Source organism: Callionymus lyra, chromosome 6 (assembly GCF_982586985.1).
Source record: "Callionymus lyra chromosome 6, fCalLyr1.hap1.1, whole genome shotgun sequence".
In the NCBI taxonomy this organism is placed as follows: Eukaryota; Metazoa; Chordata; class Actinopteri; order Syngnathiformes; family Callionymidae; genus Callionymus; species Callionymus lyra.
This window is the reverse complement of record NC_141823.1, coordinates 29,749,700-29,772,025: the sequence shown is the minus strand read 5'-3', so window position 1 is coordinate 29,772,025 and position 22,326 is coordinate 29,749,700. Positions and strand designations below refer to the sequence as shown.

At 40.9% G+C, this 22,326-nt stretch overlaps 1 protein-coding gene and 2 pseudogenes across 1 annotated transcript; 2 read left to right on the top strand and 1 right to left on the bottom strand.

Annotated features, from left to right (window-relative positions):
- Positions 1 to 1,936: 1,936 nt before the first annotated feature.
- LOC148078095 (putative tubulin polyglutamylase TTLL9 pseudogene) lies at positions 1,937 to 4,535 on the top strand (annotated as a pseudogene).
- A 3,156-nt stretch (positions 4,536 to 7,691) lies between these two features.
- LOC148078094 (putative tubulin polyglutamylase TTLL9 pseudogene) lies at positions 7,692 to 9,163 on the top strand (annotated as a pseudogene).
- A 7,206-nt stretch (positions 9,164 to 16,369) lies between these two features.
- On the bottom strand, positions 16,370 to 18,521 carry LOC148078093 (uncharacterized). Its single transcript, XM_087793984.1, has 2 exons — positions 17,525 to 18,521; positions 16,370 to 16,487 (listed from the first exon to the last, which is right to left on the bottom strand). Exons 1-2 carry the CDS (start codon positions 18,519 to 18,521, stop codon positions 16,447 to 16,449), a joined length of 1,038 nt encoding a protein of 345 aa, XP_087650110.1. The 3' UTR covers positions 16,370 to 16,446.
- Between the last annotated feature and the right edge of the window lie 3,805 nt (positions 18,522 to 22,326).

The following is a 22,326-nucleotide window of genomic DNA, read 5'->3' as shown; positions in this document are numbered from 1 at the left end:
CATTTATTTAGTTATAACATTAATATTGTCATATAAAGTTCAATAATGGATTTTTAAAACAGATATATTTGCAAATTTACATATGAAGTAGTAAGACCACCATTTGGAGGATAAGCAAGAGAAGGTTTCCTCCAAACACAAAAGTTGGCAAAGTAAGCAATGACATTCCTTTAACACTGTTCTAACACAGGATCTTCAAGTAATAGATGTAATTGTCTTCCTATATGTCACATCTAATATCGCTGTAGGAAGCTAAAAGGCTAAATGGAATACAAAACTGTTTCCTGGAGCATAATGTCATTATGAGCATTTAAACTGATTGAATTGCAAAGAAAAGCTGTCAGCAAGTTACAGTAGCAATTCCAGTGTGAAATGCCTTTTACAACTTCAAATAATAGAGGAAACCAACTCAAGAATTAGAGTTAAAAGAGAAGGTTTAAAAACTGGAAAGACAGAAATGATTGGCACTGTCGTCAAACAACTAACACTGGAAAGTTTCTTTCTTGGCAATGATGGCTGAGGTGATGGCTCAGCTCTGGAGCTCACCCTTTACCAATTCTTTATGAAATCCAACAACCTCAAGAGTCTTCATGTATTATATCTCGTACAACACTATCTTGTCATAAATTGACATGAGGAAATTGTTTATCTAATAATTGTGTTTTTTTATGGCTGCTTCTCAATCTCTCCATTACAGGATCACTGTATTGTTCACTCAAAATTAACTAAATAAATAATATATTATATAAAATATAAAATAAAACGTTTTTTTATTATGACCTCAACTGCAAACTCATTAATATATTTTACAAAAATAATAAAATCTGATTATTTGAAATCTGAAGTAGACTCTTAACTGCTTAGCAATATAAACATTATATTCATGGTGTCAACAAAGCAAATACATCCACAATCAAAAACAACAAAGAGACAAGCACATTAAAAATAATCACACTGATCCTTCAGAAAATAAAGGATTTACATGTTATGAGGAAATGGATGCATCATATAGCAAAAACAAATGTTTTATTTCAAAAGTAGAACAATAAATGTAAAGAAGGAAACTCTAAATACATAGCAAATGAAATGTAAGTGTTTAATGAACACAAATTAAACCCCTTGTGGCCTCCAAATAAAGGCCCATATATGATGCATGTGTGTGATGCAACTAGAACCAATCAGTAACAGAGGTTATATACCATATGCATAAACATTATTTGTTGTTTTACTATGAGGGACCAGAATTAAGCACATCGCACCAACACAGATGAAACATCAACTTTTGTATAATCAGTAGGTATTTAATGTTTATTTTGTATGGGCACAATAAAGATAAAAAAAAACCTAAGAGTAATTTATAATAGTCTATTACTCAGATGTTGATCTTACCAAGAGTAAAAATGAATAAAGAATTAATGACACCCTGTTAACGATTTGTTGATGATGCTGATGCTTCACAACGATCTGGGCTCAGAATGATTATTCATTACACCAAGATCAAGATGAATCTCCAAATAACAGACAACAGATCCATCTCCTCATGTGTATCAACCTTCCACAGCAGTTTCCTGAGACTCATTGCCCATCATTCCATAATTTGTTTTGTTTTTAGGTGGAGTAAGAAGGCTTTTAAAATGACCACAAATTAAATACTGAAGAAATCCCAGGCTAGCTCGTTTGATAAAACTTTTCACATTTTCAATAATTGTTGTATGTTATATGACATATATGACATAATGAAGCTGAGTTGATGTACATATACACACATTTTGAAAACTGATGTAAGCAAAATGCCTTTTAAAACTTTGTTGTTATTGTACTTTGATACGTTAATGACCTCACAGATGACATGACAAAATGGTGTAATGTTAAATATAAAATAAAACATATGCTCGTTTCTGTTAGACCTTCTGACTTGTTATTTGGCCACCAAATGTGTACTCTGAGTGATCTTGAAAACATTAGTTAAGTGGCAATTACCTTATAAATCTGCTTTGCTTGAAGTCCTATTATCCATGTCAAAGACCAAATCATCTCTTGGAGCAACAGGGGACAATGGACGAGGCAAAGATGAGGATTTATGTATTTATTACAAGTGTGGCAGATGCAGCATCATCAGGGAGGTCATGAGCCAACGAGCAGGTTGGATTGAAGTCAAGGAGGATTCTGAGTGTGATTTTAACTGGTGTGATGTGGTATGGCTCCGAAAAGAAGTTGAGTATTCACAGCTGAAGAAAAATGTGAAGATTAATCACTTTTTTAATCATTATGAGCTTACTGGAAAAAACCTCATGGCAAAAAACCTTAGGAAATGCCAAAAGAGATCTGAAAGGGATTCTAATTCCATGGGGCTGTATGACTTCTTTCCAGAAACATACGCACTTCCGAGTGATTACACTCTTTTTGTGGAGCGATTCAAACGATGCCCAGGTAATATTTGGATCATGAAACCAGCAGCAAGCTCTCAGGGAAAAGGCATCTTTTTATTTCAAGAACTGAAAGACATTGTGGATTGGAAGGTGACCTGGCGGACTTTAGAGGAAGATAATGAGGAAGCTAAAGCACCAAGCTATGTAGTCCAGCGCTACATTGAGGATCCATATCTGATCAATGGAAGGAAATTTGATCTCAGAATATATGTGCTGGTCACATCGTTTCTTCCAATGAAAGCATGGCTCTATCGAGATGGATTTGCCCGATTATCATCCACCCGCTTTTTCCTCGGAAGCATTCATGACAAGTATATGCACCTCACAAATGTAGCAATTCAAAAACAATCAAACGACTACAACCGTCACAAAGCTTGCAAGTGGCAAATGCAGCAGCTCCGAAGTTACCTGACTGCAAAACACGGCCGATTGGTTGTGGAGCTGTTATTTAACTCAATAGATAACATCATTATCGGCAGTTTGAATAGTGTAAGAGATATAATGATAAAAGACAAACACTGCTTTGAGCTGTATGGATACGACATCCTGCTCGATGAGCGCCTGAAACCATGGTTGTTGGAAGTGAACGCATCTCCTTCAATGATACCAAGCAGCCCAGAGGATTACACGTTGAAATTCGGGCTGCTGGAAGACACTCTAAATGTCATTGACATGGAAGGCAGGTTGAGTGGCAAAGAGAAGAGAGTGGGTGGCTTCGATCTGATAATGGATAATGGACTTGTATTCCGAGAGGACGAGAACACACAGACGATGTCTAAGTCGGTGCTTAGCACCAACTCTCACTTAGGATGCACCAACAACAGGGAACAGCAGCTTTCATATCTTTACTTCGAAAGAATCCTTCAAGGTGAACTACATATATCATTTGTCTACCCTGGGATTGGCAGTGGGCTTTTTGCAGTAGCAAAAGTATGAAGTTAAATTGGGTGCAAAAAGTTCACATCCTTAATAAGAGATTACATTTTTTTTTTATTGACGCCATTTAATCTTCAATAGTTGTAATTGCTCTCTTAAATTAGACCTGGGTCATGTGGTCTTCCGCATCATCAATCCCACATGTCATCACCACCTAGGGACTCATATACAGAAAATAGAGACAGGAGTGAAAATATGAGGAGAGATAACCATTATAATGTCATGAGGACCTCCGCTCTCGTAACCTCGCTTCTGACAAGATTTCAGGCAGGGGAGAACTTTATAGTAAAAATGACAAAACTAAGCATAATCAAGGTCTTGGAGAGAAAGACTTCAACATTTTAAAAATGTTATAAATATTTGGGTTTTGAGCATTATTGCCCTTTAAACAATCACTGTAATTATGACTTCAAAATATGGTTTATTTTGTGTTTCTGCCTAAACACCCAGATACCATATTTCCATTTCTCGCAACAACAACAACCACAACAACTGTGGTTTAACGGGAATATGAAACTTTTGCACCGGATTTACCTTCATTAAAAAATTATTAGATAGCAATTGACCAGTAATCAAGATATATTAATATATATGCTGCCAACCAATGACATGTTTATGTTGCCCACAAATGCTTTTTTTTATTATTCAATTAGATAACTTATTCCTAATGGAGTTGAAGAAAAACATGATTCAGTGCATCCCTTTTCTGTTGATCTCACCCCTCTGTCTTCTCTGCATCTTTGAAATGACAATCAAGTCTACATAAAGTGTCAATTTCTTTCTTCTGCCATTGTTTTTCTCCCTGTGTTGGCAGAGGATGATGTGGAAGGCTAGAGGCCATCTGCAATCAAGTTCTCACCTGATCTTAGAAGAGCAGAATGCCCTGAAAGCATTACCAAAATCTGCCGTCTTCAGACCTGGTACCAGCCTATCTACGCTCATGCTTGTTTGTGCTTTCTTGAACATTTACAGTTGTTTGGACTCTCCTGATGTTGCCAGTATAGTTTTTTTTTCTAACTTTGTTTTCTTTGTGTTAAGTGCCATCAGTAGGTGTCCGCCAGCTTGTACCAGCCTCCTCTGTTCCAGATTTTTTTTTTTTTTTTTGAGTCAACATGCTTTTGAGTTTCCTTTTCGGACATTTGGATTGATTATTAAAGAGTTGAATTTTGACATGGAGACTGATTTTCCTCAAGTGGGTGGGTCCACATGCACAATTTTATTATGATGTTGCTATTTATTTATTTTTTAGAAGTGACAAAGTAACTTTGGGCATTAAAGGTATAGAAGCAAATCTATCTTTTTTAGGAGTGTGATTTTGATTTAAGAAAGAGATCCAAAAGACTTTATTTCCACTTTTTGGGGGGCCTTATGGTTAGGAGTTTTGGGTCATTATTTACTTTTTTTTATATTATTGGTGACATTAGTGATGTCCAATGAAACATGTTTGATGCTGTCCCAAATGTGGTGAATTGGGAGTTAAAAATATGATGTTTATATTATCTTTCAGATTTCGGCATTTGTAAGCCGTACAATTTTAAATTAAAAATGTTTTTTTTATCTCAAACATTAGCATTTTTTCTTTCCTTTGAGGTAAACATTTTTTGCCTTTTATCAATGCATCATCCTTAATTCCAACCAACTCATTTCTTAAAACAAGCTTCAGAAAAATATAACATACCCATTAACAACGTTCAAAGCCGGACTGTTGTGTCAGGCCATTACTATAATTATATCCGATTTCTCATGCATTTTAAAGTAGAGGTATCAAACTTAGTGAGGCTGGAATTAAGAAACAGAGAAAGTAAAAAATGTATCTTCTGTGATATACACTTTTTAACGTACTTGCATTTATTAAACAATAACTTCTTGCTACACAGTATATCAGTCATTCTCCGCTCTTTTCCTTTAGGTTCTCACAAAAATAGTTATTTTTCATTTAGCAGTCTTATGGCAAGAGGATAGAAACTGTTCTTCCTTCTGGTCGTTCTGCAGCGAAAACTACTGAACTTTCTACTAGAAACCAGGAGGGAGAACAGTTTCTTTAGGGGGTGGGTGTGGTTGGAGAGGATCTTGTGAGCTCTGGTAAGGCAGCGCAAGTGTGCAATGTCCATGATCTTCTCTGCTGTGCTCCCCAATCTCTGCAGAGACTTTAGTCGAAGGCTTGGCAGACAGTGATGCTGCTGCTTAGCAGCCTCTTGGCGGTCTCTGTAGAAGGTGGAGAGGATGGGAGGGGAGAGAGACACCCTTCTCCTCCATCCAAGGAAGTGCAAGTGATATTGGGCTTTCTTCACCAGGGAGGTGTAAGATGCATTCTACAGGCTTTTATACGAATAATCAATGGATTTGCCACCTAGCCGGGGGCAGTATAATAATAATCACCTCTGTTGGGCCATAAAAGTAGAGGACGTCACTCCCATTCATAGAACTGGAGGGGTACCACTTTGGAGCTCAAGGAAAGGGTCATAACCTGGAAAGAGGGGTTTTGACACAGCTTTATTGATTGTTCCTCAACAACAACGAGATGAATTCAGGACTGTTGGAGAAAGCACACAGCTCTCCAACTCCTCCACACCTCAGTGCTCCATCTCCTCCAGAGCAAGGATCCAGATTCTCCATGGCCCTCTCTTGACCCTTTTGTCCCTTCTCTATTCCATTCCCTCGTGGTTCTACTCCAGGTTTGCCTGATAAAGGAAGTTGTTTCTCACCACTGCAACCTCTTTTTCTCTTCTCTAATATAGTGTTATTTTAACTGTGTCTTGAGATAACCCCCGTTATAACTTGATACGTTAAATTATCCTAAGTGAAACAGCATACCACAGTGAGGCATATCTTCCAAACTGAACTGGTGAAAATGATGAAAGTGGTGCTTTTATCCACAAGTTGAAATTGAACCATAAAGAAGCTCTTAACTTAAATCATTTACTTTTAAATTCAATTGCATTGAAGTGTCATAAACTGAATGTATAAATATTATTTAAAAAACATAAAACAGCAAAACAAACTATAAAAGTCATTTTAAGCAGTAAGTTCCCAGCTGTTATCATTCGGGTTGAGTGTTATGAGCATGATAATACATTATAAAAACAGAAAATTAAAAAAAAATTCCACTGTAAGATAACTGTTTAATTAAGCCACACAATTGTAACCATGTCTTGTAAGATCAAAGCAATAATACCATGAGATTTTTATTTTATTTTGTTGAACCTGACTTGAATATAAGTCATTTTTACTAAAGAAGGAAACATAAACCACCTTGAGTCAAAAGCAAGAAAGTATGGCTTCAAGTCATTTCACAAGGGATTATATGAGACATAAAATCCATTCCATTTCTTTCCAATTACCATTAACCATCACACCTTTTTTTTTGTTTTTTACCCATGAAGCCTTAATACACAGGGACACAGTGGTATTCGGTCTACATGTTTCAATGCACACAAAAGAGGGACAACGTCCACACAACTGAAATTCCTAAAATGTACCAATCTTTTTAAAATGGTGCCAGCCAAAAAATTACAAATCTCAGCTCTCTTCACACAAACACCAGATGGAGGTTTATAAGAAAGCTGATTCTTCATCCAAAAGAAAAAAATTGTTTAGAGAGAAGTGGAAGCCTAGAGAATGAGATCTGATCGAAAAAAGCTGGCTTTAAGAGGAGGACTTTGACTTAAACAAAATGGATTTCTGTTGTTTTAAATAGACTGTAAGGGTCACATTTCTTTATTTCATCTTTTTGTGTTTTTTTTTATTTAAAATTTTTCAAATCCACATTTCAAACAAATCTAAAAATGACCTTTCATGAAATCACACAATTGTATGTGTATGGTACTACAGTCAAGTAAGTCTCCACTTGATGTAGAAAACAAAAACGTATTCGTTACAGTTTATTTATTAATTATATGAATGTCTAGGTGTAATGAGGATCATCGTATTTCTCATATTGATCAACAAAAATGGTTATTAACTCCCAACAGTTTTCCAGTAAAAGGAAAATTGAATATTTGAATTGTATTAAATGAATATACCCAATGACTGGTTCCATGACTCTGCAACAATGAAACTCCTCTCTTGAGTTTATGTTTGATGTAATCTGAAAAGTAGGATTCCTGTAAACAAAGAAAAACAACTTCAAAGGGTTTTTCCACAGTCTAATGGTGATGTATAAGAGGAGTGAATCAAAGCATTGGTGTTTTTCATTCTTTAGTTACTTTGTTTTTTAATAAGGCGCATTCACTTACATGTCTATCAATATAAAAATACATAATTCCAGTAGGTATTGGCTCATAAATACAATGATTGTCACTACTCTGTTTCTATAGGCTGGTCTTCATGTCAAAGGAGAAGATTTGTTTATTCCCCACCTCGTGTGACAGCGACAAAAATAACGACAAGGGAGAGTTTATTGTGTTTTACAAATGTGAAAAAGAAAGTATAGTGAAGGAAGTCCTGGGCAAGAGACCCGGGTGGACCGAGGTTATCAATGATTATGAATGGGACTTTCATTGGTGCAATGTCACATGGCTCCGAAAGAAATTCATCCATTCTCAGTTGAAGAAAAATGCAAGGATAAATCACTTTCCAAACAATTACGAGCTCACTATGAAAAATCTCATGGCAAGAAACCTCAGAAAATACCAGAAGATTTCTACAAGGGATTCATCATGCCTTGGAGTATATGATTTTTTCCCTGAAACTTTCCAGATGCCAATTGATTACCATCTCTTTGTTGAGCACTTTAAAAGATGCCCAGGCAGCATCTGGATTATGAAACCAGCAGCAAGCTCTCAAGGAAAAGGCATCTTTCTATTCAAAGACCTGAAGGACATCATGCATTGGAAAAAGACGAGGATAACTCCAAAGGAGGGAAGAGAGGACCTAAAAACACCAATTTATGTCGCTCAACGCTACATTGAAGATCCCTATCTGATTAATGGAAGAAAGTTTGACCTAAGAATTTATGTGCTGATCACATCATTTACTCCTTTAAAAGCATGGCTCTATCGAGATGGTTTTGCTCGCTTATCTGGGCCCCGTTTCTTCCTGAGTAGCCTTCATGATAAATTTATTCACCTCACCAACGTTGCCATACAAAAGAAAGCTCCAGGCTATGATGGAGACAAGCTAGGGAAGTGGAACTTGCAACAGCTTCGAAGATACTTGACTGCCAAGCACGGCCGCACAGATGTAGAAATTCTGTTTAAAATGATTGATAATATAATCATCAGCAGCCTGTTGAGTGTACAAAATATCATCATCAACGACAAACATTGCTTTGAGCTTTACGGGTACGATATTTTATTGGATCAGTATCTCAAACCATGGCTGATAGAGGTGAATGCATCTCCGTCAATGACACCCAGCAGTCAAGATGATTACTTATTGAAGTACAGGCTTCTGGAAGACACGCTCAACATCATAGACATGGAAGGAAGGCTGTCAGGCTCAGAAAAAAGAGTGGGTGGATTTGATCTAATGTGGGATGATGGGCTTGTGTTTCGGGAAGATGTTGACATGGACAGGCTGGGCATGTCAAGAATCATTGCCAACTCTCATTTGGGCTGCTTGAATGACAGAGAAAACCACATTTATCAGCTTTGGAAACCATTTTCTTATCTTTACTTTAAAGAATAAGAAGTTTTTGGGCAATTGCAAATTGTACTTAAAAGTCATCACATGTTGGAATACAATATTAACGAAAAGAGGAACTGTGAAATCTTGACAACATTGGATGATAGCGGCTGGAACGCACCTGCGGGAAATCCACCAGAAGTGGTTGTCATAGCTTGTTCTCCATACACCAGCTGTTAAATCTCAACACATGTCCTCTGTAGTCATCTTGGTCATCAGGGAATATCTGAAGATCCTAGACTCCAGAGTTCAATATAAAATGATAAGAGTATACGGTGAGAACGAACAGGGCAAGTACACTTTCAGCCGTGCCAGCCGTTAAAGACGGACAATGTGTAGAAAAATGGAGGTTAAAAAAATATCTTTACATCCTGAAACTGTTCATATGATCTTTGACAACATCTTCTTTTGAATGGCATTGTCTGTATAAATAATGGTTTTAGAGAATCAATTGATATAAATCCTGTTAACATTATAAAACAACAAACCGTGTGAATTTTTGTTTTTGAAGTAGAAACTCGGGTAGACTGCCGTGATTACTCTTTCGAACATCACCTTGTTTAATTTAGTGTGGTCTAGTACAGCTAAGTATATGAGTTTAATCTTGTGTTGAAATTGTAATTGTTGCCAAGTATTAGCTACAGCAAATATCAATGATGATCATCTGTGTTATAGACTTTTCTTTATGGTTTAGCTTCATTTTTTATTTGCAATAATTAAATGTTACACCAAAACAATAAAAAAAGATTCAAAATGTATTTCAGTGTTTTTATGTGACAGCTAATATATGTAAGAACTCTAAGACAGGGACACTCAAACACATCCAAAGCAGGTGTTACCTAGGCGATCTTAGTTGATCTGGAGAGGCAACTGAAAATCCCACCATACATCACACAGTCCTAGTTGAGATGGGATATGTCCGAGGCTATAAAAGCAACTAGCCTTGCTGGAGCTAAAAGTTCCCTGGTAGGAAAAGGTAGTCACAGGAGAAAAAGAGAGAGAACCACCAGGATATGGTAAAGGAATGTTAGCAGAAGAGTTGGAGGACCAGATGCATGTCACCGACTGTTAGTATATTGTTATATAGTGCCCATGTACGAAATTTCTAAGTGAATGGGCAATTTCAATATGAATACGTTGTAAAAGTATTGATAGGCAAACTTAATTGAGCGTTGCACATATTTTAGTATATGTGAAGTACATGTAAAAGCAAGCAAATTGATCCCAACAGTGGAAAGTTGCTTCTGGGTTTCCACCTTCCTACAGACAGGTTGAAATGCAGGCGTGAGCCTTTATGACAAAGTCATTGCTAATTACGTACCGTTACAGGGCTGTGCCACCCCTGCCAAAGATGATGTCTTTGTTAAAGGGCAGGTTTCATTAATATTGGAACAAAGTCATTCCTTGCATAGATTAAAACCCAAGGAATGATAAATAGAGCTTTGTTGAATAATGCAACTCTTGAATTATTCACATGTTGGAAGGGAGCAGCGTGAAACAGGAGGCTATCTAATGTGGAAATGATTATTGTCTTTACAAGGCTGCTTGTTCAGGCACCAGCATTTTCCTCTTCCAATTTGGTACTGTATATTATCTGGGAAAAAAGTGGTTTTACTGTCAATGGTTGTGAAGTCAAATCTCAAAAATAATTTTAGATCAAAGATATGTAATCATCACCATCATAATAATTACAGTACAATCATCACTATTGTCTTATATTATAAGCTTCATTATAAATGTAGACTATAAACGTAGTATTTTCTTAAAAAATAAATGTTGCAGTTTTTTAACCATTGAATGACTTGTGTTTTCTACAGAATGTTTTTCAAAATCTGAATTGAAGTGTTTTCTTTTGAGATGTGTAGAATATTTTGCTTGTTTTGTTGCCTTTATAAATAAATGCTTAATTTTGGTGGTTATTAGTGAATAAAATGGTTTAGACACTGTTTCTCAGACGGACCTCTGTGGAGTTAAAGAGTAAGCCGGAGTTAAGAAAAAGGGTTTCTTATATAATAAATGCATGTGAACATTTGTTAACATTGGACAAAATGGCAGTAGCTGAATAAATGATGATAAAAAAAGTGGTCACATTATAATTTTAAGCAGGTAATCAAAAGAGAAACACCCACAAAATAAAATAAAAAATGAACAGAGAATTTGTACAGTATAAAATAAACTTGTTGTTTCTTCTATAATTCCTAATTTGCCTTCCGGTTCTCTCCCAATGAAAATCTGAGCATTTTCAACTTGAATATCTGCTTTCAGTTCTTGTGTCATTCATGTGAAATTTAAACATTGTGATAAAGTCTCGCTGAAGAATGCTTTCCCCCGTTTGTTGACACTGTTCTCAACAACAACAATGCTTAAAATGGCTTTACATTAAGAAAATGTTATCGTGAAATGATTTTATAATGAATATGAAACACGGAATACTTCTTCCCTGTAAAGTATGGAGGCTATCGTGGGATTATCCATCACGTCACTCTTCAAATAAAGCTTCTTGATGAACATTTGAGAATTTTGGTGCACATTTACATGCATAAACACGTTCTTGGTTCTCTATGGGTTTCAGAAACACACATACACACATGGAGAAGGCTGCAGTGGTCAGCCCCTCACAGCCAGCATCAAAGTGTGGGCCTCAAGCCCCCTCAAAGCACGCCTGCGGCTATGTAGGTTCTCAAATCCCCCCTTTTTTGCCCCTGCAGGCTCTATCGGGAATGAAAGACTGGACCCAAAGAGAATTTGGTTTAAAAAAAATAAAACAAAATAGAAGAAAATATGTAATGAGTTCCTCATCAACTCATTTTGGTTAAACTTAAACATTGCAATGGATTCATAAAATCTGTAGTGAGTTATAATTAAATTCTATTAAATTTTGGCTGAAGTGGTATTGCATCATTTTCAAGGATTGTAAAACTACACTTAATAAACAACAACAAAAAAAAGAAAACAGGTCCCACAGGACTCTCCCAGCAGTTCAGAGCAGGAAGCCATCAACACAGAGTCTGGTTCTGCCAAGGTTTCTACGCAGAGCACCATGGCTGCGGGGTAGAGGGCGAGTTCAAACCTAAAGCATCATAACTAAGGTGTGGTCCAGGCAGAACCTTAGTCACTCCTAACTAAACACGTCATGTCAACGTGTCAAAAATGTTAAAGAATTCTCTTAAACATAGAGATGGTGTTGGTTCCAGAGCAGAGGAGCTTGATATCTAAAGGCTCTAAATCTTGGATGTGATCTGTAATGAACGATGTTACCAGACTATGCACAGCTTTGTAGGTTAAGAGAATGATTTTATATTGTTTAGAAGCCAATTTAAGAGTCAAGCACAGAAGAATTGTGATCATGCCTCAGAACACAAGCTGCAAAAGACGTACATTACATGAAGAAGTAAGTCAGTAAGTAAGTCATTTTTATTTATATGCCACTTATTTTGTTCGCAAAAGCAAAAAAATGGGATGTATCCTTTATGTTAACACGGTAATAGATCGTGTGTGTCTTAATTAACTCGCCTAATCTGTTTTGCACTGTTGGTGTGTCCTCTGACTCGTCGTATATTTTAACGATTGGTTCAAGTGTTTGTTTGTTTTTAATCATTTCATGTATATTTCACTCCCATTTTAGAATGTTGGAGTAATTTATTGGCTAACATTTGTAGGCCAATAAATACAATAGCATGTATTTGAATGTTTAAAACTCCATTTAAACATGGACTTTGGCTGACTCCACCTCTTGTGAACTCTGTGAATCATTCAAGCTGAGAGAACTGTACAACATAAACATGAGTATTGTATTAAAAGAGACTAACTTTATTGCTGTTGTTGTATTGGTATCTACGTTTAAGTAGCATTATATGCAAACTTTCGATTGTTGCTGCTAGTGAAGTATAATATTGTGAAGAAAAAAAGAGACAAATATGTGACACTACACCGCTCAAAAAACAAACAGAGGTACAATTGCAGTGTAACACTAAGTCAATAACACTTCACAGATACCAACCTGTCTCGTTGAGAAGCAACAAAGGGTTTTGATCAGTTACCTGCTGTTGTGCGAAAAGAACAGACAGGCAATTTGTAAGACAACCCTGATAAAATATTTGTTCAGCTTTTTGTAGCCACAGAGTTTCTCTCCCTCATCCTCTGTTTTTTCATTCTTTTTATTTTTAATTAATTTATGATGTATTGTCAGAATTGTAAAAACAACACAGGGGTGGTATTTATTGTTGTGGAATACAGTATGGAATATAATTTATTAAATAAAGAAAATTTAAATATAAAATACAATAAAATAAGTGATTGGCACATTAAAGTGGGCATATATAATAAAACAACTGAAGAGTTCATAATGTAGACATCCCATTTTGAAGCCTAGAGAACCAGGCTATTCATTTATTATTTATAATATAATATTCATCTCTTCATTCACAGTAGCAGTGATGCGTTTGCAGTACTGACGTACGGATTTTCTTTTTTAAAGATGTCAGGCAATTCTGGAAATATATGTTATATTTTTGCATTTAGCCAGCGCCCTCGCCACTGAAACAATCAGGGTCTCAGCGGCTTTTAGAAGTTGCCCAGGAAGTGGGGCTCATCCAGACTAGCATACCCATGGATGCTGCAGCAAGAAGGTTTGCTGTGTCTATCACTTTGCCAGGAGAATGAAGAAGTTGCCTGGAGACAGAACTGGGGGAAAGTCTAAAAATGACCTCCAGCAGGCAACTCGGCAAGTTTCTGCTCAAACAGACACTATTAGATCCAAATATGGATGTTCGTGCTCAAGATGCATAAACAGACTCTCAGAAAATGAGAACTAATGTCCGCAACAAGGTCCTTTTCTTTTCAATTGCCATCGACCAGAGAGCACTGGGTGATTGACTCATGACAGACAAGAGACAGACCGGTTTCATTAAAGATTATATTTATCCTTGGAGGGCCAAACCGGGCTCCAAGTGTCTACAAACAGACACGTGGAACAAACACCCTTATTATGTTCTTGGCATGTTTACACAGAAATTGGATCAAACCTTTTGAAAGAGGAATTCTGCATCCAGACTTCCATGGGGTTTTTATTAGGATTATAATAATTGATAATGCTTAGGGATTTGATCAGTTACCTGCTGTTGTGCGAAAAGAACACACAGGCAATTTGTATGATAACTGTGGTAACCCGAGGGTAATGATGCACGCACACTTGGAGCTCAGTTAGAGAACTTTACTTGTGAAGAGATCGTCGTACAACAGTCCAGCATTCCATACATTCCGTAGGCGGTACAACCCCCAAACCCGCCCGTAGAGAACACAGATAAAGGCACAAAGGTTCCGGGGTGCAATGAGTGCAACCTTAAGTCAGTCTATAACACTTCTCCCCCTTTAAGTAAACACTTAGAATACGGTTAAACCAATAAACTAACTTTGCCTGTATGTACCCTTGTACCCGATACCGAAGTACTATTGCACTTTTAATTCACATTTCTCCAGGCCATCAACAACATCCGGTATTGCACAACATTTCTCTTTATCACAACAGGCCTAAACAACCGATATGGCATAACACTTTTTTTTTCTTTTTTTTTTAGTTTATAAGTTCAGTCTCTCTGGAGGCTGGTGTTGCCTCTTTGACCGTCTTAGTGACACATTAGAGTCCACAGCCTGGGCAACAGACAGTGCTCCACTGGGAGGAATTTGGGCAGGGGCAGGTGAGGCAGTCTGCTCAGACAATTCCTCAGGAGGCAGCAACCGTCCATCAATGCACACCGGTGCTCCACAGTCCATAGAGCCGCTCACACTATCCTTGTGAGCAGCACTCCGAGACCCCTCCTCCTCTACGTCAGTGCGGGCCCGCACGTGATCCTGGTGCCTGCGAACCTGCCTGCCATCCAACAGGTCCACCACAAAGGAAACTGGACCAGACTGGAGGTGAATAACCCCTGGCAGCCATGATGAGCCAGTGGCAAAGTTCTTCACGTACACACAGTCCCCCTGCTGCAACAGCCTCTCTCTTGCATGTTGGTCCCGTCTCACTTTTTGGTTCTCCTGCGATCGGGCAACTTTTGCCCCCACATCCGGGCGAAGGAGATCCAGATGAGATTTGGGCTTCCTTCCCAGCAACATCTCAGCTGGAGACAAGCCAGTGGTTGTGTGTGGAGTAATCCGATACTGGAACAAGAAACGTGCCAGCTTAGTCTCTAGCGTGTTCCCCGACATTTTCCTCAGTCCATCTTTCAGCGTCTCCACAGCACGTTCTGCTAAGCCGTTGGAAGCAGGGTGGTACGGCGCAGACCGGATATGTCGGATTCCATTCCTCTCCACAAACTCTTTGAACACCTCACTGGTGAAAGTGGGCCCGTTGTCACTGACCACTGTATCCGGTAGCCCGTGGGTGGCAAAGATGCTTCTGAGCGTGTCAGTGGTAACTGGGGCTGTGATCTTTGACATCAGGTGTGCTTCCATCCACTTTGAATGAGCGTCCACTAGCACAAGGAACATGTGACCCATAAACGGACCAGCAAAATCCAGGTGAAGCCTGGACCACGGACGGGCCGGCCACTCCCAGGGGTGGAGAGGCGCAGGTGCGGGCATCTTCTGGTTACTTTGACACTGTGAACATGCCTTGACCTTTTTCTCCAACGCAGCGTCCATCCCTGGCCACCATACAAACGACCTGGCGAGGCTCTTCATTCTTGACACCCCGGGGTGAGCTTCATGCAGCACTTCCATTACCTGAGCACGTCCTGCAGGTGGAATAATCACTCTGGAGCCCCAGAGGATACAGCCATCCAGCACACTGAGCTCCAGCTGTCGCTGGACATAGGGCTTGAGTTCCTCCTGCTCAACTGTTACCGGCCAGCCCTGCAGCAGCCATTGCTTTACTTGTGACAGCGCCGGGTCTCTTCCCGTCCACTGTTTGATCTGCTTTGTGGACACCGGGGAGTCAGACAGCCTGTCTAACAAAAACACAGTCTCTGGAAGGAGGTTAGCTTGGCTCGGTGACTCTGGGAGGGGAAGACGGCTGAACGCGTCTGCATTTGCATTTTCACTTCCTGCTTTATACACAATACGATACTGGTACGCTGACAAAGTTAATGCCCAGCGCTGCACTCTTGCTGACGCCATGGGTGAAATACCTTTAGTCTCACCAAACAGGCCCAGCAAGGGCTTGTGGTCTGTGAAAATGGTGAATGGGCGACCATACAGGTACTGGTGGAACCGTTTCACGGCAAAAACTACAGCTAGCCCCTCCTTCTCTAGCTGCGAGTAACCCCGTTCTGCTGATGTGAGGGTACGAGACACGTACCCAATAGGCTTCTCCCCTCCGTCCTCCATACGATGCGAAAGGACTGCCCCCACGCCGTAGGCTGATGCATCACAGGACAAAACAACTTCCTTGTCTGGGTCAAAGTGCACGAGCAGCGTTGCAGAGTGCAATAGTTCTTTTACCTGTTGGAACGCTGTCTCTTTATCCTGCTGCCAAGTCCAGGAACAGTCTTTGTGCAGGAGCTGATAGAGTGGGGCAAGCACAGTGGAGAGTTCAGGCAAAAACTTCCCATAATAGTTCACTAAGCCCAAGAACGACCGGAGTTCTGCCACATTCTTTGGGCTAGGAGCCTCCTTAATCGCCCTCACCTTCTCTGTAATGGGGGAAAGCCCCTGAGCTGAAATCCTATGACCCAGGTAGGTGACACTCGGAGCTTGGAAAACGCATTTACTTCGCTTCAACCGCAGCCCGGCCTCCTTCATTCTCTGCAGCACCTGGTCGAGGTTTTTCAGATGCTCCCCTTCGGTCTTACCCGTCACCAAGATGTCGTCTAGGTAGACAGCAACATGGGGAATGTTCTGCAGGAGGTTGTCCATGGTGCGCTGAAAAATGGCTGGGCTGGACGCAACGCCGAACACCAAGCGATTGTACTTGAACAGGCCCTTGTGGGTGTTGATGGTCACATATTGTTTAGAATCCTCGTCCAGCAGCAGTTGTTGGTATGCGTGACTCATGTCCAGTTTGGTAAATGTTTGTCCTCCTGCCAGTGTGGCGAATAAATCCTCCACTCGTGGCAGGGGATAAGTGTCCAGTTGTGAGGCTTGGTTGATTGTCATTTTGTAATCACCACATACCCGCACCCCACCATCTTCTTTCAGCACCGGCACAATTGGGGCTGCCCAGTCAGAGAACTCCACCGGTTCAATGACACCTGACCGCTGCAGCCTGTCCAGCTCCGCTTCCACCTTAGCCTTCATAGCGTATGGCACTGTGCGTGGTTTACAAAAACGTGGCTTTGCGTTGGGGTCCACGGTCAACTTCACTGTTGTGCCTCGGAGGGTGCCAAGCTCATCCTTAAAAACATCTGCATACTTTGATAGGATGTCCCCAACCACCCTCATGTGCATGATTTCCCCCCATTTGAAGCGAATTCTCTTTAGGAGGTCCCGCCCAAGCAGACTCGGTCCCTCCCCCTCTACCACTATCAGCTCCCCTTTAGCTGACTGGGCTTCATACATAACGTCTACTTCTATAACTCCAAGTAGAGGAATGCACTCACCAGTGTATTGTCTCAGTTTGATGTTCGTCTTTCTTAAAGCGGGCGCCTTTCCAGAGCCCCGCAACCTGCAGTAGGTGGTATGACTTATCACTGAAACTGAGGCCCCCGTGTCCACCTCCATCGTCATTTTTTTTCCATTTATTTGCAGCGTTGCGCAGATCGGGGCTGCCCGGGGTTCCCTGAGGTCCATACTGAACATGTTGAATGAACACTGCTCCTCAGGTCCTTCTCTTTGCAAATGGTGCGTTTTCCTTTGGGGTTTTGACTCTTCCCACTCCTTTTTCCATTGCTTTTTAGCACCTTTGCACTTCTTGGCTATATGCCCCTTTTTCTGGCAGTTATGGCAAACAGCATCTCTAAAACCACAGTCATTAGCGAGATGCGCTCCCCCACACCGGTAACATTCGCATGACTTCATCGGCTTTCCTCTGCCCTCTTTAAACAGACGGTGAACAGTGCTCTGTGGCACAACGGCATTAGCTGCTTGAATGTCTTTTGAGTTGTTAGCTGCTGTTTCCATAGCATGAGCGATCTCCAACGCCTTCTTGAAAGTTAGTGTACATTCACCTAGCAATCGGCGTTGAATGCTGTCATTATTGATACCACAGACCAACCTGTCCCGTAGCATGTCGTCAAGCACCGGTCCAAACTCGCAATATTCCGACAGTTGTCTCAGCTCCGCGATGAATGCAGCAACCGAAACTCCCTCTTTGCGTGAATGTGTGTGGAAATTGAAGCGCTGAACAATCACTGACGGTTTGGGGTTGTGATGCTCCTGCACCAGCGTCACCAATTCCTTGAATGATAAGTCACCTGGCTTCCGTGGGGTTGCTAAGTTGCGTATCAACTTGTACGTCTTGGCACCGCAAACACTGAGGAGAATCGATCTTTGACGTTCCTCCTTCTCAATGAAATTCGCCAGGAAAAAGTGCTCCAGTCTCTCGACATATTCGATCCAGTCACCATCCTGCTCGACGAACTCACCGACCGTAGCCATGCTACACGCTAGATGCTACACGGAACTTCTTCTCCGACCCTAACTTCACGACACTCCGTCGTATATGTTTTAATCCTCGTCGCCAAAAGTGTGGTAACCCGAGGGTAATGATGCACGCACACTTGGAGCTCAGTTAGAGAACTTTACTTGTGAAGAGATCGTCGTACAACAGTCCAGCATTCCATACATTCCGTAGGCGGTACAACCCCCAAACCCGCCCGTAGAGAACACAGATAAAGGCACAAAGGTTCCGGGGTGCAATGAGTGCAACCTTAAGTCAGTCTATAACAATAACCCTAATAAAATATTTGTTCAGCTTTTTGTAGCCACAGAGATTTTCTCCCTTATCCTCTGTTTTTTCATTCTTTTTATTTTTAATTAATTTAAGATGTATTGTCAGTATTGTTAAAACAACACACGGGTGGTATTTGTTGCTGTGGAATACAGTATAGAATATAATTAATTAAATGAAGAACATTTAAATACAAAATACGATAAAATAAGTGACTGGCACTTTAAAGTAGGCATATGAAAGTAAAACAACTGAAGAGTTCATGATGTAGACATCCCATTTTGAAGCCTAGAGAACCAGGCTATTCATTTATTATTTATAATATAATATTCATCTCTTCATTCACAGTAGCAGTGATGCGTTTGCAGTCCTGACGTACGGATTTTCTTTTTTAAAGTTGTCAGGCAAGTCTGTAAATAAATGTAAAATACTTTCAGTCCTCGTCGACCTTGTCATAAAACTTGTTTAAATGATTATAGAAAGAGTCCTTGATACTTTTATGAAGTCTGTCGACTTCATGCTGCTGTATACTAACCTTGCAGCGCTTTGTTTTGATGACGTAAGCGTTTGTGCGCAACTGGTTGCCATATTGACCGTTTACATTGTTTTCTAGCCGGTTTCTGCCTCTAAGTCTCTACTGAACTAAGATGAAAGGAGAGAGAGCGTAGTCTACGGACAGCAGCATAAACCCGTTCACGAAAGCGTTCATCAGGAAACATGAATTAGATTCAGTAATAAATTAGTTTCATTCCAAAATATGAACTAGTTCATAAACTATTATTGAATTAACTCTTTCAGACACAACACTGTAAGTAAGTAAGCAAGTATTTGTATAGCACTTTTCCAGACCAGGGTCACAATGCGCTTAAAAAATCAAAACAATACTCAATAAAATATATACTTTAAAGGTCAAGATAAAACTGAGACCAACACAGGAGTTCCAGAAGATCAAGGAAAAGCCTGCAGGAATAAAAGTGTTGTCAGATGTTTTTTTAAGGAGTCAGTAGATCCATCAAGATGGAAGGAGGAAGATCGTCCCAAAGCTTAGGAGTAACAGCCTGGAAGGATTTCTCTCCTCTGGTCCTGTTTGCGAGGAACCATCAGTAAATTCTGATCCACAGACCTCAGAGCCCGAGCTGGGGTGTAAGGCTGGATCAGATCAGTTATGTAAAGAGGAGCCTGACCATGAATAGCTTTGAAAGTAAGAACCAGAATTTTAAAGTGGATCGTGAAAGAAAGTGCAAGCCAGTGAAGAGTTTTAAGGATCAGAGAAATGTGAGTTTGTCTACTTGAGCGGGTCAGAGTTCTCGCTGCAGAGTTCTGAATCAACTGCAGGCGATACAGCTCCTTCTTGTTAAGACATGAAAACAAATTGTTGCAATAGTTCAGAAGAGAACACACAAACGCATGGATTTCAAGCTCCAGATCATGTTGTGACAACATTTTCCTAAGTTTAGAGATTTTTCTCAGTTGAAGGAAACTGATTCTGGTCAGTTTTCTGCAGTGTTGAACTAGAGACATGTCTTTGTCCAATACAACACCCAGGTTTCTCAGGCTCAGTTTGACAGACTGACCTAAGGCTCCCAAATACTGACTCAACCCTGGAACCTTATCATCAGGAGCAATAACCAGAGTTTCAGTTTTGTCCACATTTAGCTGCAAAGTGTTTTCACTTTCGCCATTGTTTGATTTCTTGCACACAACTGACTAAACTGTTTATCCTCTGGTGCTCAGTTGGGTCAAAAGAGCAGTAGGGCTGGATGTCATCAGCAAAAATGTGATAAGAAACATCAGGAAATCTCTAAATGATTTTACCCAGGGGAATCAAGTACAGCAAAAACAATAACTGACCCAGAACAGAACCTTGAGGGACTCGACACAACAGATCCACCGATTAAGACCTCATTTGATTGGCAGATACACTAAAACTGCGCCCAGAAAGTTATGACGAAAACCACTGGAACACAGACCCAGACAGTCCCACTTCACCCCTCAGTCTTCACAGCAGGATCTGGTGATCAACTGTGTCAAAGGCTGACGACAGATCCAAGAGAAGGGATCAGCTGCTGGCGCTGCGTTTCTCCGCGGTGCGGCCGGAGGAGCGACCCATCATCCCCCGGGATATTATGAAGAGGAGACGGGGATGCCGCGCCGGAGTTAAACGCCGGGAGCTGAGGAGAGCTTATCGACCGGCGCTGCCGTCCGTCGTCATGGGCAACGTGAGATCTCTGCCAAACAAGATGGACGAACTCGCGGCGGCGACCAGGTTCGACCCGGAATATCGACGGTGCAGCATGCTGATGCTCACGGAGACGTGGCTGAACCAGAACCACACGGACGCGATTGCTGCGCTGGATGGATTCTGCTTATTACGCGCGGACCGGACAGAGATGAGCGGGAAGAGAAAGGGCGGAGGACTGGCAGTGTTCGTCAACGAGAAGTGGTGCCTTCCCAGGCACGTCACTTTAAAGGATCAACACTGCTGTCCTGACATTGAACTTTTGGCGCTGAGTCTGAGACCCTTCTAATTGCCACGGGAGTTTTCACATGTTGTCGCGGTGCTTGTGTACATTCCACCGTCGGCGAGCGCGGAGGCAGCATGTGAGGTCATCACTGGAGTAGTGAACGGGTTACAGACTCAGAGCCCTCAGGCCCTCTTTATCATCTCAGGTGATTTTAATCACGCATCTCTTTCCTCCTGTCTGCCCAAATTCACGCAGTACGTCACTTGTGCCACCAGAGACAATAACACACTGGACCTTTTCTATGCGAACACTAAAGACGCTTATTTATCATCCCCCCTTCCTCCTTTGGGACGAGCTGACCACTGTCTGGTCCATCTCCTACCTGTTTACAAGCCACTTGTGAGCAGGCAACCAGCAGTGACTCGCTCAGTCAAGAAGTGGTCTGAAGAAGCTGAGGAAGCTCTGCAGGTCTGCTTTGAGACCACGGACTGGAGCATCTTCAGTGAGTCCCACAAGGAGGATATTGACGGACTAACTTCATGTGTCACGGACTACATAAACTTCTGTGTGGAGAGCATTGTACCAACCAGAACTGTACGATGCTTCTCCAACAACAAACCCTGGATTAATCCTGATATAAAGGCTCTCCTAAAGGAGAAGAAGAGAGTCTTTAGGTCAGGAAACAAAGAGGATCTGATGGCAGTCCAGAAGGAGCTGAGAAGAAAGATCAGGGAGGGAAAGGGGAGGTACAGGAGGAGGATTGAAGAGAGTCTGGCCAACAACAACACCAGAGATGTCTGGAGAGGTTTGAAATCCATATCCGGACATCAGACCAGGCTCTCTGTAGCAGCGGGGGATAAAAATTGGGCCGACAACTTAAACAGTTATTTTTCAAGGTTTGAGGTGTCGGCTCCCCCCCCTGCTCAACCATTCACACCTCTACACTTACCTTCTCCTCTCCCCCGAGCTTGTATTGTTTCAGCCCCCCCGCTGACTCCGCAGGGGACAATGCCCCCCCACCCCAGCCTGTCCCTCACACCTCTCCAGG